Source organism: Odocoileus virginianus, chromosome 30 (genome assembly GCF_023699985.2).
Source record: "Odocoileus virginianus isolate 20LAN1187 ecotype Illinois chromosome 30, Ovbor_1.2, whole genome shotgun sequence".
Classification (NCBI taxonomy): Eukaryota; Metazoa; Chordata; class Mammalia; order Artiodactyla; family Cervidae; genus Odocoileus; species Odocoileus virginianus.
Window position 1 is genome coordinate 38,088,503 of NC_069703.1, and position 14,249 is coordinate 38,102,751.

Here is a 14,249-nt window from a genome sequence, read left to right on the forward strand (position 1 = left end):
GAGTGGGGAGGGGGTTGGTGGTGAAAGTGAAGGGGGCCAGAGGAAGGAATTTTAGACTCAAGACATAAAGACCTCAGGGAGCTGGTCCTAGGACCCCTGTCCATACTTCAGACATTGCCAAGGCCCAGGGGTACAAAAGTATTGTTTAATAGTCTTTGCCTGGTGGCCCTCGTGAGCTTGAGGCATGTTTGTGATTGGTTCTCCCCACTGGGGCTAGAGGCCTGGCCCCTACCCTACCCCCCACCCACCTGGCCTCCTCCAGTTGCCACTGGGTCCTGGGGCAGGTGTGTCAGAAGCCTCTTGTGTTTCCTCCATTCATCCATCCTTGGGTCTGGCCTCCTGCCTCGGATGTCCTCATTCAGCCTCCTGGGGGCCAGGGGTAACTGGCGTGGATCTTGTTCGCTGTGCCAAGATGGCTCTCCAGATGCGGCATATCATCCCTCCCCTGGGGGTACCAGGCTCGGTGAGGCTCAGCCAGAAGAAGGCCCTGGGCGCTCTCTGGTAGCCACTGTCTGTGTGATGCCCCCTCTGTCCCCAGTGGACACTGGTGTCCCAGTAGTTTTCAGGGAGGAGCCCAGACAGGCTTGTAATGGTGGGGTGGGGTGGGGTGATGTCAGGATCTGGCCAGCATGAGGCCATGTGTGTGGGTTATCCCTCGAGGGCCAGGACATACCTGATGCGTGTGTAGATGAGGTCATCTCTAGTGGCACAGGTCAGTAAGGCATGGAGGGTGAATCTGTGGTTCAGTAGCTGGTTGTGGACAAGAGACCCCCACACAGAAACAGGGAGAGGTAAAAATCAGAGGAAGCTAGGTCCAAAGATCCAAGAACTAGCTCTGGGTTATTGGGTTGGCCAAAAGTTCATTCGAGTTTTTTTTAACCTGAATGAATTTTTAGCCAACCCAATACTACCAACATGCAACAGCAGTCCTTTCTGTGCCTCAGTTTTCTCATACGTACGATGGGGGGGGGGGGGGGGGGTAAAGTGAAAGTGTTAGGCACTCAGTCATGTCTGACTCTGCAACCCCATGGACTATAGCCCACCAGACTCCTCTGTCCACGAAATTCTCCAGACAAGAATACTGGACTGGGTAGCCATTCCCTTCTCCAGGGGATCTTCCCAACTCAGGGATCGAACCTGGGCCTCCTGCACTGCAGGCAGATTCTTTACTATCTGAGCCACCAGGGGTATACAAAGTGCTCATTCAGTATTGAGATTCTCTGCATCAGACGGAGAAAGGGAGAAGAGCTGAAAGATGGGCATAAGAGGAGTCCTTGGTTGGTGGGTATCAGGGGCAACCAGCACATTTCCCCTCACCGTCTGGATGGTGCCTGAATCCACATTCAGTTCCTGTAGCCACTGGACCAGGCCCTGGTCCACCGTGAGAGCTGCTGTCAGGGAGAAGTCATATTGAGGTTGAAGGAGAAATCACATTCAGGTTGAACCCAAGGGTGCCTCGGCCAAGAAGCTGCCCCCACCCACCTTCATGTTCACCGGCCTGGTCCTGCTCACCTGGGGGGTCTGAAGCCAGGGCACAGGTCCTGGCCTCCCCATTGACCCGCTGGAGGGCCAGGTGCACCAAGGCCTGGCATTCCCTTTCCTTCTCAGCCAGAACATCTCGAAGCCTGTTGAAGGCAGAAGCCCACAGAATGGAGGGGGAGCAGGGGTGAAGCTTGTGCAGAGATCATGGGCAAGTCCCAGAGCGGTACCTATCAGTCTCTGCTCGCAAGCGGCCCAGCTGCACCGTCAGAGAAGGGGTGCCCGGCTCCGGCTCCCCCAGGAAAGGGCTCTGCTCGGCTGGGGCTGGGCTCTCCTGCCGCTTGGGCTCGCACTCCTCTGTGTTATTGGCCTCTTCAGACTTCGGTGGGACCGCCTCCTTCTCCGCCTCTGCCAATTCGAGGGGTGTTGAACTCAGGCAGGACGAGAATGCCCATTTAGGACCCCACCCTCGGCGGAAGACACGGGACTCTGGGCACCGTCCAGGCCGCGTCAGCCTGGGAGACGTCCGTTTGGCCACGTCCCCCTCCTTGGCGCCGAGTCTAGGCCGGGCCTCGCTGACCACGCCCCCACCTGCCCTATTGGTGTTCGCCACTCCCCCAAGGATCACATCCTCGCCCCACGGACAGGCGTGCAGGTAGGCTCCGCCCTTACGCCCACCTGGGGCCAGCACGGCCAGGGCTGCCCGCACAGCGCGGCTGAGCAGCGAGTCCAGCACGAACATCCAGTGTGGGCGGATCTGGCGCCTGCGGAGGACTTGCTTCACCTGGAGAGGGAGGGAGGGTGCGGCTGAGACGGCTGGGCCTCAAGTAGGGGTGGAGTTTGAGTTGGAAAAGCCTAGAAAGGCAAGTAGGGTGGGCGGGCTTGGGATCAAAAGAGGGTCAGAGCAGCTAGGACTGGGCAGGCGTCCCATTCCCAAAGGCTCTATCTTCACGGGGAAGACGCGGAATCTTGTGACATCAAGTCCTTGCACATGCCCAAGCATTGGGAGCTCACTACCCCTTACTGAGTGCATGCGTGCTAAGTTGTTTCATTCTGAGTCCGACTCTTTGACCCCATGGACTGTAGTGTGCCAGACTCCTCTGTCCATGGGATTCTCCAGGCAAGAATACTGGAGTGGGTTGCCATGCCCTCCTCCAGGGGATCTTCCCAACCCAGGGATCGAACCCGAGTCTCTTATGCCTTCTGCATTGGCAGGTGGGTTCTTTACCACCAAGCACCACCTGGGAAGCTGGGCAGCCGTACTGTGAGAGGGCTCCCTCACCGCATCCGGGAAGGCGAAGAGCGGCCCTTGCAGAAGCTCGGGCTCAAGGCCCTGAGCCCGAAGCTGCCCTTGCAGTCCCCGCAGCTCCTGGGCCAGCTGCCGACGGCTGGGAGTGTGGATGTGCGCCCTGAGGCAGAGCAGTAGCTGTTCCACATGACTCCTCTCCAGACGGGGACCCTGGGAAGGAAGAGAAGGGTCCTCAGCGAGTATACGGATGAGCCAGAAGAGATGCTCATGGGAGGATGTACGGGGTGGGCGCTAGGCCGTCCGCAGGAAAAGCAGGCGTCCTGTCGGGGCTCGACCAGCAGGGGGCGCTGGGGCGAGCCGCCCACCTGTTCCTGCTCCAGGCGCAGGCTCTCCGCCAGGGCCGGCAGCTCCTGCTCCAGTACCGTGGCCAGCGTGGCCCGGCGCTTACTCTCTTGATGGAGGAGGCTCAGCCCCGAACTCTCCTCAGGGGACGCGGGCTCGTCAGCCCCAGGCTCCTCGGGCACCCTGGGTGCAGTGAAGAGTGGCCGATGGAGGACGGGCAGCAACACCACCCAGCCACCTCCACCCCAGAAGATTGAATACTGGCTTTTACTTTTATTCCCCACCTCACAGGGATAAAAGAGATGAACTCAGTATTGAGAAGGCACAATAAACTTCAATAAGGGCGTTTGGGAGGACAGCACCTAATGCCATCCTTGCACGTGGTCCAAGTGTCTGGGTCCAAAAGAAGGGCTTTTGCTGGAGGGAGTCCCCCGGGGACAAAACCAGATGAAGTGACCCCACCCTGGGACCCTGGGTGCTCACCGGAGCTGGCTGGTGTCCCCATAACTGAGGCAGCGCTTAGGGGGACTGGGAGGGTGCTGAGAGGGTGCCTGAGGGCGCGGGAATGTCTGGGATTGGGAGGTGGAGTCCGCTGAAGGAGCAGGGCTGGCGGATGGCACCTCTGAGGGAGGGACAAGGCCATCAGCCGGGGCCCCTGAGCCCTATCCGTCCAGACCTCCGCTGCCCTCACCCCAGGGTGCTCACTCCCTCCACCCACTTAGTACCTGAGGACCTTAGAACCTGTCTGGGGGAACCAGGGCTGCGGCTCCTCTTCCCAGGCTGCAGGAAGGGGTCCGCCAGCAGCGCTTGAGCACTGGCTCGGAGGCGGGGGTCGGGCTCAAAAGTTCGGAGGAGGAAGGCTTGAGCCTCAGCTGACAGAGACCCGGGCATTGGCGGATGCACCTTGTACATGCCCACCTGGGAAGGGAGCAGGGATGGGGAACAAGGGACATGTTTAGAGGTGTTCGGGACTCAGTCTACTCCCACCCCACCTCATAAGACGGGCCCTGAGGATCTCACCTGAAACATGGCAGCCTGCGGGCTCCCTAGCTCGTGAAAGGGCGGGTGACCTGTGGCCATCTCGATGACTGTGCAGCCCAGTGACCAGATGTCTGCTGCCTTCCCATAACCTCGTGGGCCCTGGTCAATGATTTCTGGGGCCATATACTGTAGGGTCCCTAGGACAGGAGCAGTAGCAGGAATGCTCATCTGGGCTGTATCACCGTGGGGGTGGCAGGGAGCTCTATTATCCTCTGGCCACCAGCTTTCACCCTGAACTCTATCATCCGAAACAGTTCCCATCATCTACCCTGGTCGTCAAACCTCTATCCCAAGTCTCCTCACTCATCTCAGGCTCCATCAGTCATGGCCTCCATCACCCACAGGAGGTGCCATCATCTATCCTGGACTGCATCATCTGCTCTGAACTTTGGTCCGCATTCACACTTTTGGGCTCCATTTCAGGGACTGAACTCAATCAATTCAGTTATCAGCTCTCCAAGCTCCAGTTCTAGATTGTATCATTGCCCCCTGGCTCAGTGACCTGCCCCAGGTTCCATCCCCCATTAAGACTTTAACTCCATGCCCAGGAGAAATGTCATTCCCTGGAATGTCCCAAGAGTTCTCTGCCCCACATCAGCAAGCCCCATTCACCACTCCACACCCTGTTACCTGTGAAGGTCTCAGTGCAGGGTGTGATGCCTGCTAGTCGCTTGGAGGTGCCAAAGTCAGAAATCTTGAGCAACCCGCTGAAGGTGTTGATCAGCACGTTGTCCCCCTGAGCAGAGTGGACATTGTGCTCAGCAGACATTGGACTGGGCTCCTGATGCCAGAACCAGACTCTATCCCAGACCCCATCTCCCGAGACTCCCAGCCTGACCCTGCCTCTCTCAACCCCCTCCCCCTGCCATCCCATTTATGTCCCCCTGGAAGTTGGCTGCATTTTATTAATTTATTTTTGGCTGTGCTCGATCTTTGTGGCTGTGTGCAGGTTTTCTCTAGTTGCATCGAATGGGGGCTACTCTCTAGTTACGGTGCCTGGGCTTCTCACTGCGGTGCCTTCTCTTGTTGTAGAGCATGGGCTCTAGGGCGCACGGACTCAGTTGTGGCACACAGGCTTAGCTGGCCCACAGCATGTGGGATCTTCCCAACCCAGGGATGGAACCCACGTCCCCTGCATTGGCAGGTGGATTCTTAGCCCCTGGAAGAATCAGGAAAATCCTGGAAGTTGGCTTCAAATCTGAACTTCTTTCCTTCCCTAGGGAACCTTCTTTATGAATTTCCCAAGCTTTTGCAAAGGGTCTGCCCACTTAGTCTAAACTGCCAGCCTGTGTCTGGAGCCCTCTCTGTTCCTCCCTCTTGCCCACCCCACCCCCCACCAAGGTGAGCCAGCTACAGGCTGACCTTGATATCTCGATGCACAATGTGGTTGTCGTGCAGGTAGCTGAGTCCCTGCAGGATCTGGCGGGTGTAGAAACTGATGGTGCTCTCGTTGTCCTGCAGGGGTCCCCACACTGACCGCAGCAAGGAGGACAGGCTGCCTGGGAAGGTGCAGTCCAGGGCCATAATTGGCACCCACTTAGTCCAGCCCACAGCTGTCTGCTCGAAGGACAGGCCATGGCCCAGCTTCCATCACCCAATCGCACTGCCTCAGCTAGTTCTGGGCTATACCACCCACACAGGCTAGGGGTCATTTTCCCCAGAGGGTTCTCCACCCCTTGCTTGGCTCCATCCCCAGGCCCCACAACTCCAGTTCCATTTGCCTCCCACACAGGGCAGATACCTCCAGGCACTTCCTCCATGAAAATCTTGAGGTAGCCGCCCTGGCTGACGGAGCCTAGATACCGCACAATGTTCTTGTGGCGTAGGCGTTTGTGCAGAGCGATCTCCTCATGCAGCGGCTGAGAGAACCTGGGGACCAGTAGGGAGTGACTAACAGGCCTGCTTGGGGCAGGGGCGCTTACCCCACTCCAGTGCCAGCAGGACAGGCCTGTAGATTCTCCCCCCTCACCCCACCAGACCCCCACCTCCTCCTTCCTCAACTTATCACCCAGCCCACACGCCCCTCCGGACCCTAGCCCACCCGCTGGGTCCCTGCGGTTCTGTGCACAGGCCTGGCTGGGCCCACGGGGCCCGAACTCTCGCTTCTCTGAGCGCAAGCATTCAGTCCCGACCACGTGGGCCTCTGCGTCGCCCCGGCCTACAGTCTGGCCCCAGGAGCCTCTCGACTTGCGGTCCCGCCCATGTTACCTGGCGCCCTGGGCCCAACCCCTCGCCCGCAAACCTGCTGTCCCGCTCCGGGATCTCCTTGATGGCGATGCGCACACGAGTGTGCCGATCGCGGCCCGCGTACACCACCCCGTACGTGCCCTTGCCCAGCACCAGCCGCTCGCCCGACTCCGTGAACTCGTAATCAAACTGCGAGGGCGTGTGAGATGAGGGGTTCAGGGGGACCCTCGGCCCACCCCCCTCCTCAAGCTCCCTGAACCCACACCCTCACCTCCAACACCTCCCCAACGCCCTCCGTCTCCACGGGCACCCCGGAGTCCGGACTCTTCACCAAGGCCTGGATCAGGCCGCAGAACCTGAGGGCGGAGATCAAGACTGACGGGAGGGCAACCTGGGGCAGAAACTGTTCCCCTCTCTGCCCAGAGCACCCGGGGAACATGGTCCCTTCTTCTCCCTCGATGCCCCGGGCCTCCTGGCCCTCGGAGCACCCCGACCCCGCGGGGCCGCGCGCACCACTGGCAGTGCCCGGCGCTGGGGAAGCACAGCTGGACGTCCTGAGCGGGAGGAGGCGCGTAGAGGAAGCAGCAGCGCTCGTCTCGCTTGGAGACGCTGGAAGGGATGAAGGACCCGGGTGAGCCGGCCTCCCAGCCGCGCCGCCCCCGCCCCCACCTCCTCCAGGGCCCCCTCTTACCTGACGCCGCTGATGGAGGCCACCAGGAAGGTCCAGCTGGAGGGAACGTCCTGTAAGAAGAAAGGGGTCCCAGAGGGGTGTTGGGGACAGAGAGAGGGGTCTGGGGAGAGGGGGGAAGGCCGGACAGAAGAGGTGCATAGATGTCAATGGGGGTGGCTCACCGGCGACTTCACCTGCTTCTTGGGCTCCAGCAGGCTCAGGGTCACCGCGCTCACCGGGTTTGTACCCTGAACCTCCAGCCTGGCTGGCAGCAGCACCTTATTCATCTCCAGGACCAGCACCTGCAGAAGACAGGGGAGAGGGGTTGGTCAGAAGGGGCCGGCACCTCTCCTGGGTCCCACACCCCACCGACCTCACCAAGCACTGGTCCCCATGGGGACAAGCCGTCTTGAGTGGCTGGCAGGACTGTAACAAGAAGTGGAGCCAGAAGTGGGCGCCGTGGGGGGCTTCTCCAGGAAGCTCTAGTGTGGGTCTGAAGTGCTGATACAACAGGAAGGTTTCCATCACGGACACCAGGTACCTGCAGACAACAGGCATGTCTTCAGTCCAGGCACCAACCGGCACTGCCAGCGGTACTAGACTGGTTTGGATGCAGCCAGAATCAGGCTATCGGTTGCCGTGGGTACCGGTCTGGAAGGGATTCAGACTAGATGCCAGGGGATATAGGTGCAGAAGCCGACAGCCTAGGCCAGCCCAGGACCCCAGAGTGGGCCGCTCACCATATGGGGGCGTTGAGCTTGTAGAGCTGCTCTGCGGCCAGTGCCACCTGAGTGAGGTCATTGGCGAGGATCTGAGCTCCCAGGTAGAAGCCTACATCCCAGTAATACTGCATCTTCTCCACGCAGCCTTTTCGGGCCAGCAGGCAGCCCAGCTTCATGCCTAGGAGAGAGGGGCCTGGGTTGTAATGAATGTGGTTGCGGGTTTTGGCAAAGCCCAGGTGTAGGCCACCAAAGTCACATGGGTAGGAAGATAGAAATGGGTGAAAACTTAGGTGTGGCCAGATCTCAGGTGGGAGTAGAAGCTCAGGCACAGGTGAGGGTGTGGGAACAAGTGTACATGGAATTCAGTGTGTAAGGAACACAGGTGTGAGCTTAGGAACAGTTGTGGCCTCAGGGGCTCATGAGGGTCCATGAGGACCCAGGTGTGGGTTCAGGCAGAACAGGTCCAAAATGGGATGGGTCAGCCCCAGCTCTAGCCCAGTGTCCTCTCTCCCTGCCCTCTCTCCAAGCCCCTCAGAGCGCCTGTGGGTAGGGGATGGGGTGCAGGATTGGGGCTCACCTATGAGCCGGAGCTCCTCGGAGTCCTCAAAGCGCTGCCCATCGGCAATGAGGAGCACAGCGGCGTTGATGCCTGAGTGGAGGCTGGGCTCTATGTCAAAGGCCTTGCGGTACCTGGGGTGAGGGTGGGGGTGATGTGGGAATGGACTAATGCCCACAGCCCCATCCCTCAGTCCACTAGCTCAGCCCACTGTCCACTTGTTTGGGCCCTTTACCAGTGATAGGCCTGCTCCCGGTGCCCAGCATCCTGGAAGCCAGAGCTGAAGAACATGTCCTTGTAGATACGGCCACACATGCAGTACAGGTCAGGTGCCACCGGGCCCTCCACCTGTACCAGTGGCAGCAGCACGGCCAGTGCCTTCTCCCGGTCCCCAGGCCTGTTCCTCCTAGGGGGAAGGGGAAGATAGGCTGGAGACCCACTCTCTGTCCAGAAACCCCAAGACCCTGAACAGCAGGGACCTTCCCAAGGGCCTGACCATCATGAACCCAGAAGAGTGGTGTCTCTGGTCAGCGCTGACTTTCCGAGAGGTGGGAATCCCAGATAGAAGTGACTGCAGTGACTCTGAGGAGCCGTGGCCTTAGACGGCTGTGACTACTCCAAGGTCGGCACCACCACCCCACCCCACCCCACCCTGGGCAGCAGAAACAGAACCCTAGTGACCATTTGACATCAGTGTGATCCTGGGCCGCAAATTCCCTGAACAGCCGTGATTGCAGACTGAAGTGACTTTGCACAGCAGAGACCCATGTCTCCATGTGGCTATGACCTGAGCCTGTTCTGCCAACCCACCGGTTGAGGGCAAAGGTGTAGTGGAAGCAGACATTATGCTGCTCGGCCACATCACAGGTGGGCAAGGCCTGCAGGGTCTCCACCAGGTCGATGATGGCTGAGTAGTCCTGCAGGAGGGAACAGCATGCACTGGCCTCAGGGCCTCCGGGGGGTCCCTTCAGCCCACAGACCCTGAGGCAAACCTTGAGCGGGGGTCCCCTCCCACCCAACACCCCACCTTCCCACCCACCATCCTCTGCACACTTCCCCCAGGAAGTACAGACACCACTCTGTACAGGGAGACCTCAATGGGTGCCCAGCTTCCCACACGGCCCAGGAAACCGAGGCTCGGAGATGTCAGGTAATTCATTCAGAGCCTCCAGTGGGTCCGGAAACTGGCCTGGGGCTTGTTGGACTGGCCAGCCTGCCTCTTCGAGCCCTGCACACCTGCACGTCCCGGTAGGAGAGCAGCAGGTTCATGATGATGTCGGGGCTCAGCAGCTCCACGCTGTCCAGTCTCCGCTGCAGGCGAGCCAGCTCCTGCCGCAGCTGCTGCCCGCTGAACCTCTCCCGCGCCCTCCGGATGTCCTGCCGAATGGTCTCCCGGAAGTAGCCACTAACACCCAGGGCAGGAGAGAGAGAGAGAATGGCAGGGCCTGCCAGGCCTGCCCAACTCCAGGCCCCCCTGGCCCTCACCAGCTCCTCCTGGCACCCTCGCTGAGGGGGGCCCCCATTACCAAGAGTCTGTGGGTGTGGCCTCCAGCAGGCGGGCCAGCCGACCCACCAGGGGTGTGAGCAGGGCCTCTGTGCCCACCCCAGCCTGGAGCAGCCCATCAGCCAGGCCCCTCAGGAGGCCTGCATCACCACACAGCACCCGACCGGTGGCTGTCACCACGTAGGGGATCAGCGTGTAGCTGCCAATGCAATCCTAGGGTGGGAGAGAGGCCAGGAATCAGAGGAGGTCAGCGGTCAGGGCTAGATTAGAGAGGGGCAGTGGAGGGGTCAGAGGTCCACCCCCGTGGGGATTAGAATAGCGGGGAAGGGGCCCACTTCACGAAAGGAGGCAATAGGGGGTCAAAGGTCACGTGGATGTCAGGGGGGCACTAGAGAGGTCAGAGGTGAATGAGGAGGCCAGGAAAGATGGTGGAGAGCAGAGGTTATAATGGAGGTCAAAGGGAAACCGCGGAGGAGGGGTGGATTCGGCTCACCGAGTTCTTCTGGAAAATGTCCTCCTGCAGGAGACAGACATTCAGATACTGGCACTCTGGGTAGGGCCACCCCCGCCCTGGGCTGGTCCCCACCAGCCCCTTGGCCACCTACCCGCAGGGCCTGCAGGTCAGAGAGGTCGGCCTGGGAGCAGAGGAGCACGTTGTTGGTCATGCTGAAGCTCTCCCTCACACCCAGGTGGTAGAACAGGGAGGGCTGCGCCAGGGAGCTGCTCACCTCAAGCACCACCACATCTGTGGACACACAGGTGGAGGCCCTGAGCTCTGAGCCCGAACCCCAAGCCCGGCGCCCAGAACCTGAAGCCCCGAGCCCGAAGCTCTGAGCCCCGAGCCCCAAACCTTAAGTCCCGAACCCAGCTTGTGGGGAAGAAGCCTGGGGATCCATCCTGGCTGGGCCTGTGTTCCCATGTAACTCCTCAGAGTCCAGTTTTGCTCTGGGTCTCAGTTTCTCCCTTTTAGGGTCCCTCTGGGTCGTACAGAAATTATATCTATAGTATTGCAAAGAGAGGAGTGGAGCTCCCGAGGCCCAACTGCTTGTATCCCACTGTGCAGAGCCTACGGGCCCTGGGCACAGAGAAGGGGAGGCTATGCACCAGCCCGGAGCCTGTTCTGGGCCATATGAGGGGCAAGAGTTGTGCAAAGAGGGACGTGCCATTCCCTGGATCCTCAACACAGTCTCTTGAAAGGGGCCGCACCAGCAGTGCTGGCGTATACACATGTGTATACATACTTGCCTTGTGTGTGTACAACACTGTGCCTCTGTGAGTGTATCGTTTGCTGTCTGTATCTCTGTGTGGGACAGTGTCTGTGACAGCCTTTGTGAAGCAAGATATGCACAATTTGTGAGTTTGTCTATGATTCTGTGTGTATCTTTGTGATCTCAAGGTCGAGTCAGCCCTCATTTTTATGTTTGTTTATTTTTGGCTGTGATGGGTTTTTGTTGCTGCTTGCAGGCTGACACGGGCTCAGTAGTTGTGGCACACAGGCTTAGTTGCCCTGCCACAGATGGTGGAATCTTCCCCGGACCAAGGACTGAACCCATGTCCCGTTTCCCAGGTGGCAGCACTGTGGTAAAGAATCCACCTGCCAATGCAGGAGATGCCAGAGACGTGGATTCCATCCCTGGGTCAGGAAGATCCCCTGGAGTAGGAAATGGCAACCTGCTCCAGTATTCTTGCCTAGGAAATCTCGTGGACAGAGGGGCCTGGCGGGCTACAGTCCATGGGGTCCCAAAAAGTCGGACCAACTGAACGACTGAGCACGCTTGCAGGTAGATTCTTAACCATCGGACCACCAGGGAAGTCCAGCCTTCATTGTTAGGCTGAAGTTATATGAACATCCTGCAAGTAGGGTTCCTGATCTCCTGGATAAACAAATTAGTATCGGGGCGGGGCATCCGGGCTGGCGAAAGGGCTGGGTGATCCCCCTGGGGAATACCCGCTTTCTGGCCCCGCCCCTGGAAGACCCTTCTCCGCCTCCAGTTCCGCCCCAGCTCTGCCGATTCTCCCGGAGCTACTTGTTCAGTCGCTCCGTCGGGTCCGACTCTGCGACCCCGTGAACTGCAGAACGACCAGGCTCCCCTTGTCCTTTTCTATCTCCTGGAGTTTGCTCAAATTCATATACATTGAGTCAGTGTTGCTATCCAGCGATCTCATCCTCTGCCTGCCTTCTCCTTTTGCCTTCAATCTTTCCCAGCATCAGGGTGTTATCCAAATGAGTCGGGTCTTCGCATCAGGTGGCCAAAGTATTGGAGCTTCAGCTTCAGCATTAGCATCAGCGACCGCCGCCCCCCCCCCCCCCCCCCCCACGCCATAAGGTTGATTTCTTTTAGGATTGACTTGTTTGATCTCCTTGCCGTCCAGGGGACGGTCTTCCCCAGCACCACAGTTTTTACTTTTCTCAGAACTCCTGGGGCCTCATGAACCAAGCTCCCGCCTCTAGAATCCAATGCCGTTAGTGCCCTTCGCTTCCCTTTGCAGCCGGATCCCCGGAAGTAGTATACTAGGACCCCTGAACTCTAGCCCCACGTATTAGGGGCCCCTTCCCCCAGTCCAAGTTCCACCTCCAGGATCCTCCGTCATGAGCTCCGTGAGAGATCATCCCGAGGCTGAGCTCTCCAATCCCATTCCTGAGATACCACACCCTGCCCCGCTCCCAGCCACTCCCTAATTCTAGCCCCACTCCCTAGGCACGGTGCCAACTCCAGAGTTCCTAAGCTCCCACCCTGAACCTCGAGCCAGACCTGGATCCGTGAAGTCCCTGCCCGAGTCTAGCCGAGTTCCAGACCCCCTAAACTCCGCTTTTATTGCGGATCCCTCCTCGAGCCCCTCTGCTTTAGTTCACTTTGTGCCCCCACGACTCCGCACCTTGGGGTCGCTGAGCCCCCGGGAGTCGCTGAGCCCCGCCTCGGCCCCGCCCCCAGACTCTAAGCTCCACCCAGCGCCCCGCCCCCCGGGCGCGCTCACCCGCGTTGTAGAACGAATCGAGCGCTGCGGTGTCTCCCAGCGCCAGGGTTCCAAAAGGCAGGCTGCGCAACTGAGGTCGCGGCCGCGGTCCGGGAAGCTGCGCGCAGGCCTCACGCAGGCAGCGCAGAGGCAGCGGCTCCGCCTCGGCTCCCGTCTCGGGTTCTACCTCGGGCAGCGGCTCCCGGGTCAGCACGTAGACCACGCTGAGAGGCCGGCTTCGCGCACAGCCCCGACCCGGGGACGCCGCGAGCGGCCGGCCCCGGCTCAGCGCCTCGGCCAGCGGGTCCTGCCAGCAGCTGCCGGCGCGCTCCAGGGCTCCGGACCGCGGGCTCGGCCCCGCCATGCGGGGGCGCTCGGGTGTTGGGCGCCGGGCTTTGGGCACCCGGGGCGGGACGGGAGCGGAGAACAACAGATTCCGGGATCGAGAATTTCCTGCGGGATCTGGAGGTCAGGAGTCTGGCCAGAGGTCCCGTTTGGGAATCTGGTGTGCAGGGCGAAAATCCGGACTCTGACTTGCAAGGTCCTGAAGATCTGACTTCGGGGATTGGGTCCTGGGTATCTTGGGCATCCAGTGATCCGCAGTTCAGAGTCACGTGGAAGGCCCCAGGCATCGGGCCAGCAGTACCCACCACCCAGGATCCGCCGCGCAAGTTCGGCCGTCGCTGTCTCCTGCCCCCACATGTAGGCCGGGCCCAGCCCTTTCCCGGCCGACCGGGAAAGCTCCACCCTCGGCCTTGGGGCAGCACCGCTCCCTAGCGGCCTGGGACACGGCCTCTTCCCTCCCTCCTCTCCCGCCAGAACCTCTGAGACAGACCGCTTCCGGAACAGCCTCTGCCCCTGGGCAGCCAACCACTGTGAACTACTCAGAGCAGGCACTCGTAAGATGGGTGCCCAGGCCAGAGCTAAGACCCAAGTGCATTGCAGGCCCTGCCCTGCGGGGATCTTTTGGAAGAAGGGATCTTCAGAGATGTCAGGGTGTGTAGAACAAACACGGCGGAGAGAGCCCGTCCCTCAGCGTCCTTGGTGGGCAGGCTGGGAGGGACTGGACTGGGGAAGCCTGATCCCCAGCCTGTCAGTAGCATGGGACTTGGCATCAGAGCTGGGTCCTTTGCCTTTTTTGCCAGGGGGCTGCTTTCCCGGGAACTCAATCTGCTTTGGAGCCCTTCTGACCCCTGACCTCCACCCAGGACATGACCATGAAACCTGAGAAGAATCTTCATGCAAGCGTTTCTCCATCTCCCTGGAGAACCCCAGGAACCCCAGCCCTTGGGTTACAATGGCTTCCCAGCTCCAATGCCCAAGAATCCCTAACCTTCTAGTGGGAATTAGTGAGGCCACAGCCTGGCATAAACTTCAGTGGACTCTGAAATCAGGAACTGGGAACTCTGAGGTTGAGTAACTTGTCCAAGATCACTCAGCTACATAACAAAGCAGAATGCAAGCCCAGGACTCCCTGTCAGACTCAGAGATCAGACTCTTAACTATTGTTCTAACACTTTCTTGAATGTGACTCTGGCAAATTA

General features: G+C 59.7%; 1 protein-coding gene across 6 annotated transcripts; it reads right to left on the reverse strand.

Moving 5' to 3' along the window:
• Positions 1 to 124: 124 nt before the first annotated feature.
• On the reverse strand, positions 125 to 13,495 carry MAP3K6 (mitogen-activated protein kinase kinase kinase 6). 6 transcript variants are annotated; one of them, XM_070459003.1, is made up of 29 exons: positions 12,727 to 13,493; positions 10,356 to 10,495; positions 10,244 to 10,267; positions 9,773 to 9,963; positions 9,483 to 9,651; positions 9,057 to 9,163; positions 8,482 to 8,652; positions 8,268 to 8,380; positions 7,709 to 7,868; positions 7,347 to 7,509; positions 7,151 to 7,270; positions 6,990 to 7,039; positions 6,812 to 6,907; positions 6,570 to 6,654; positions 6,354 to 6,487; positions 5,853 to 5,980; positions 5,474 to 5,610; positions 4,742 to 4,847; positions 4,091 to 4,248; positions 3,796 to 3,988; positions 3,554 to 3,692; positions 3,094 to 3,253; positions 2,762 to 2,938; positions 2,158 to 2,263; positions 1,710 to 1,887; positions 1,513 to 1,625; positions 1,318 to 1,388; positions 674 to 750; positions 125 to 445 (listed from the first exon to the last, which is right to left on the reverse strand). In XM_070459003.1, exons 1-29 carry the CDS (start codon positions 13,067 to 13,069, stop codon positions 355 to 357), a joined length of 3,900 nt encoding a protein of 1,299 aa, XP_070315104.1. In that variant the 5' UTR covers positions 13,070 to 13,493; the 3' UTR covers positions 125 to 354. The 6 variants fall into 6 exon arrangements, 4 of the variants coding, with proteins under 4 accessions (XP_070315104.1, XP_020764810.2, XP_020764809.2 ...); XM_020909151.2 differs by having other exon boundaries at positions 1,318 to 1,391; positions 7,163 to 7,270; positions 12,727 to 13,492; XM_020909150.2 differs by having other exon boundaries at positions 1,318 to 1,391; positions 12,727 to 13,492.
• Positions 13,496 to 14,249: the final 754 nt, after the last annotated feature.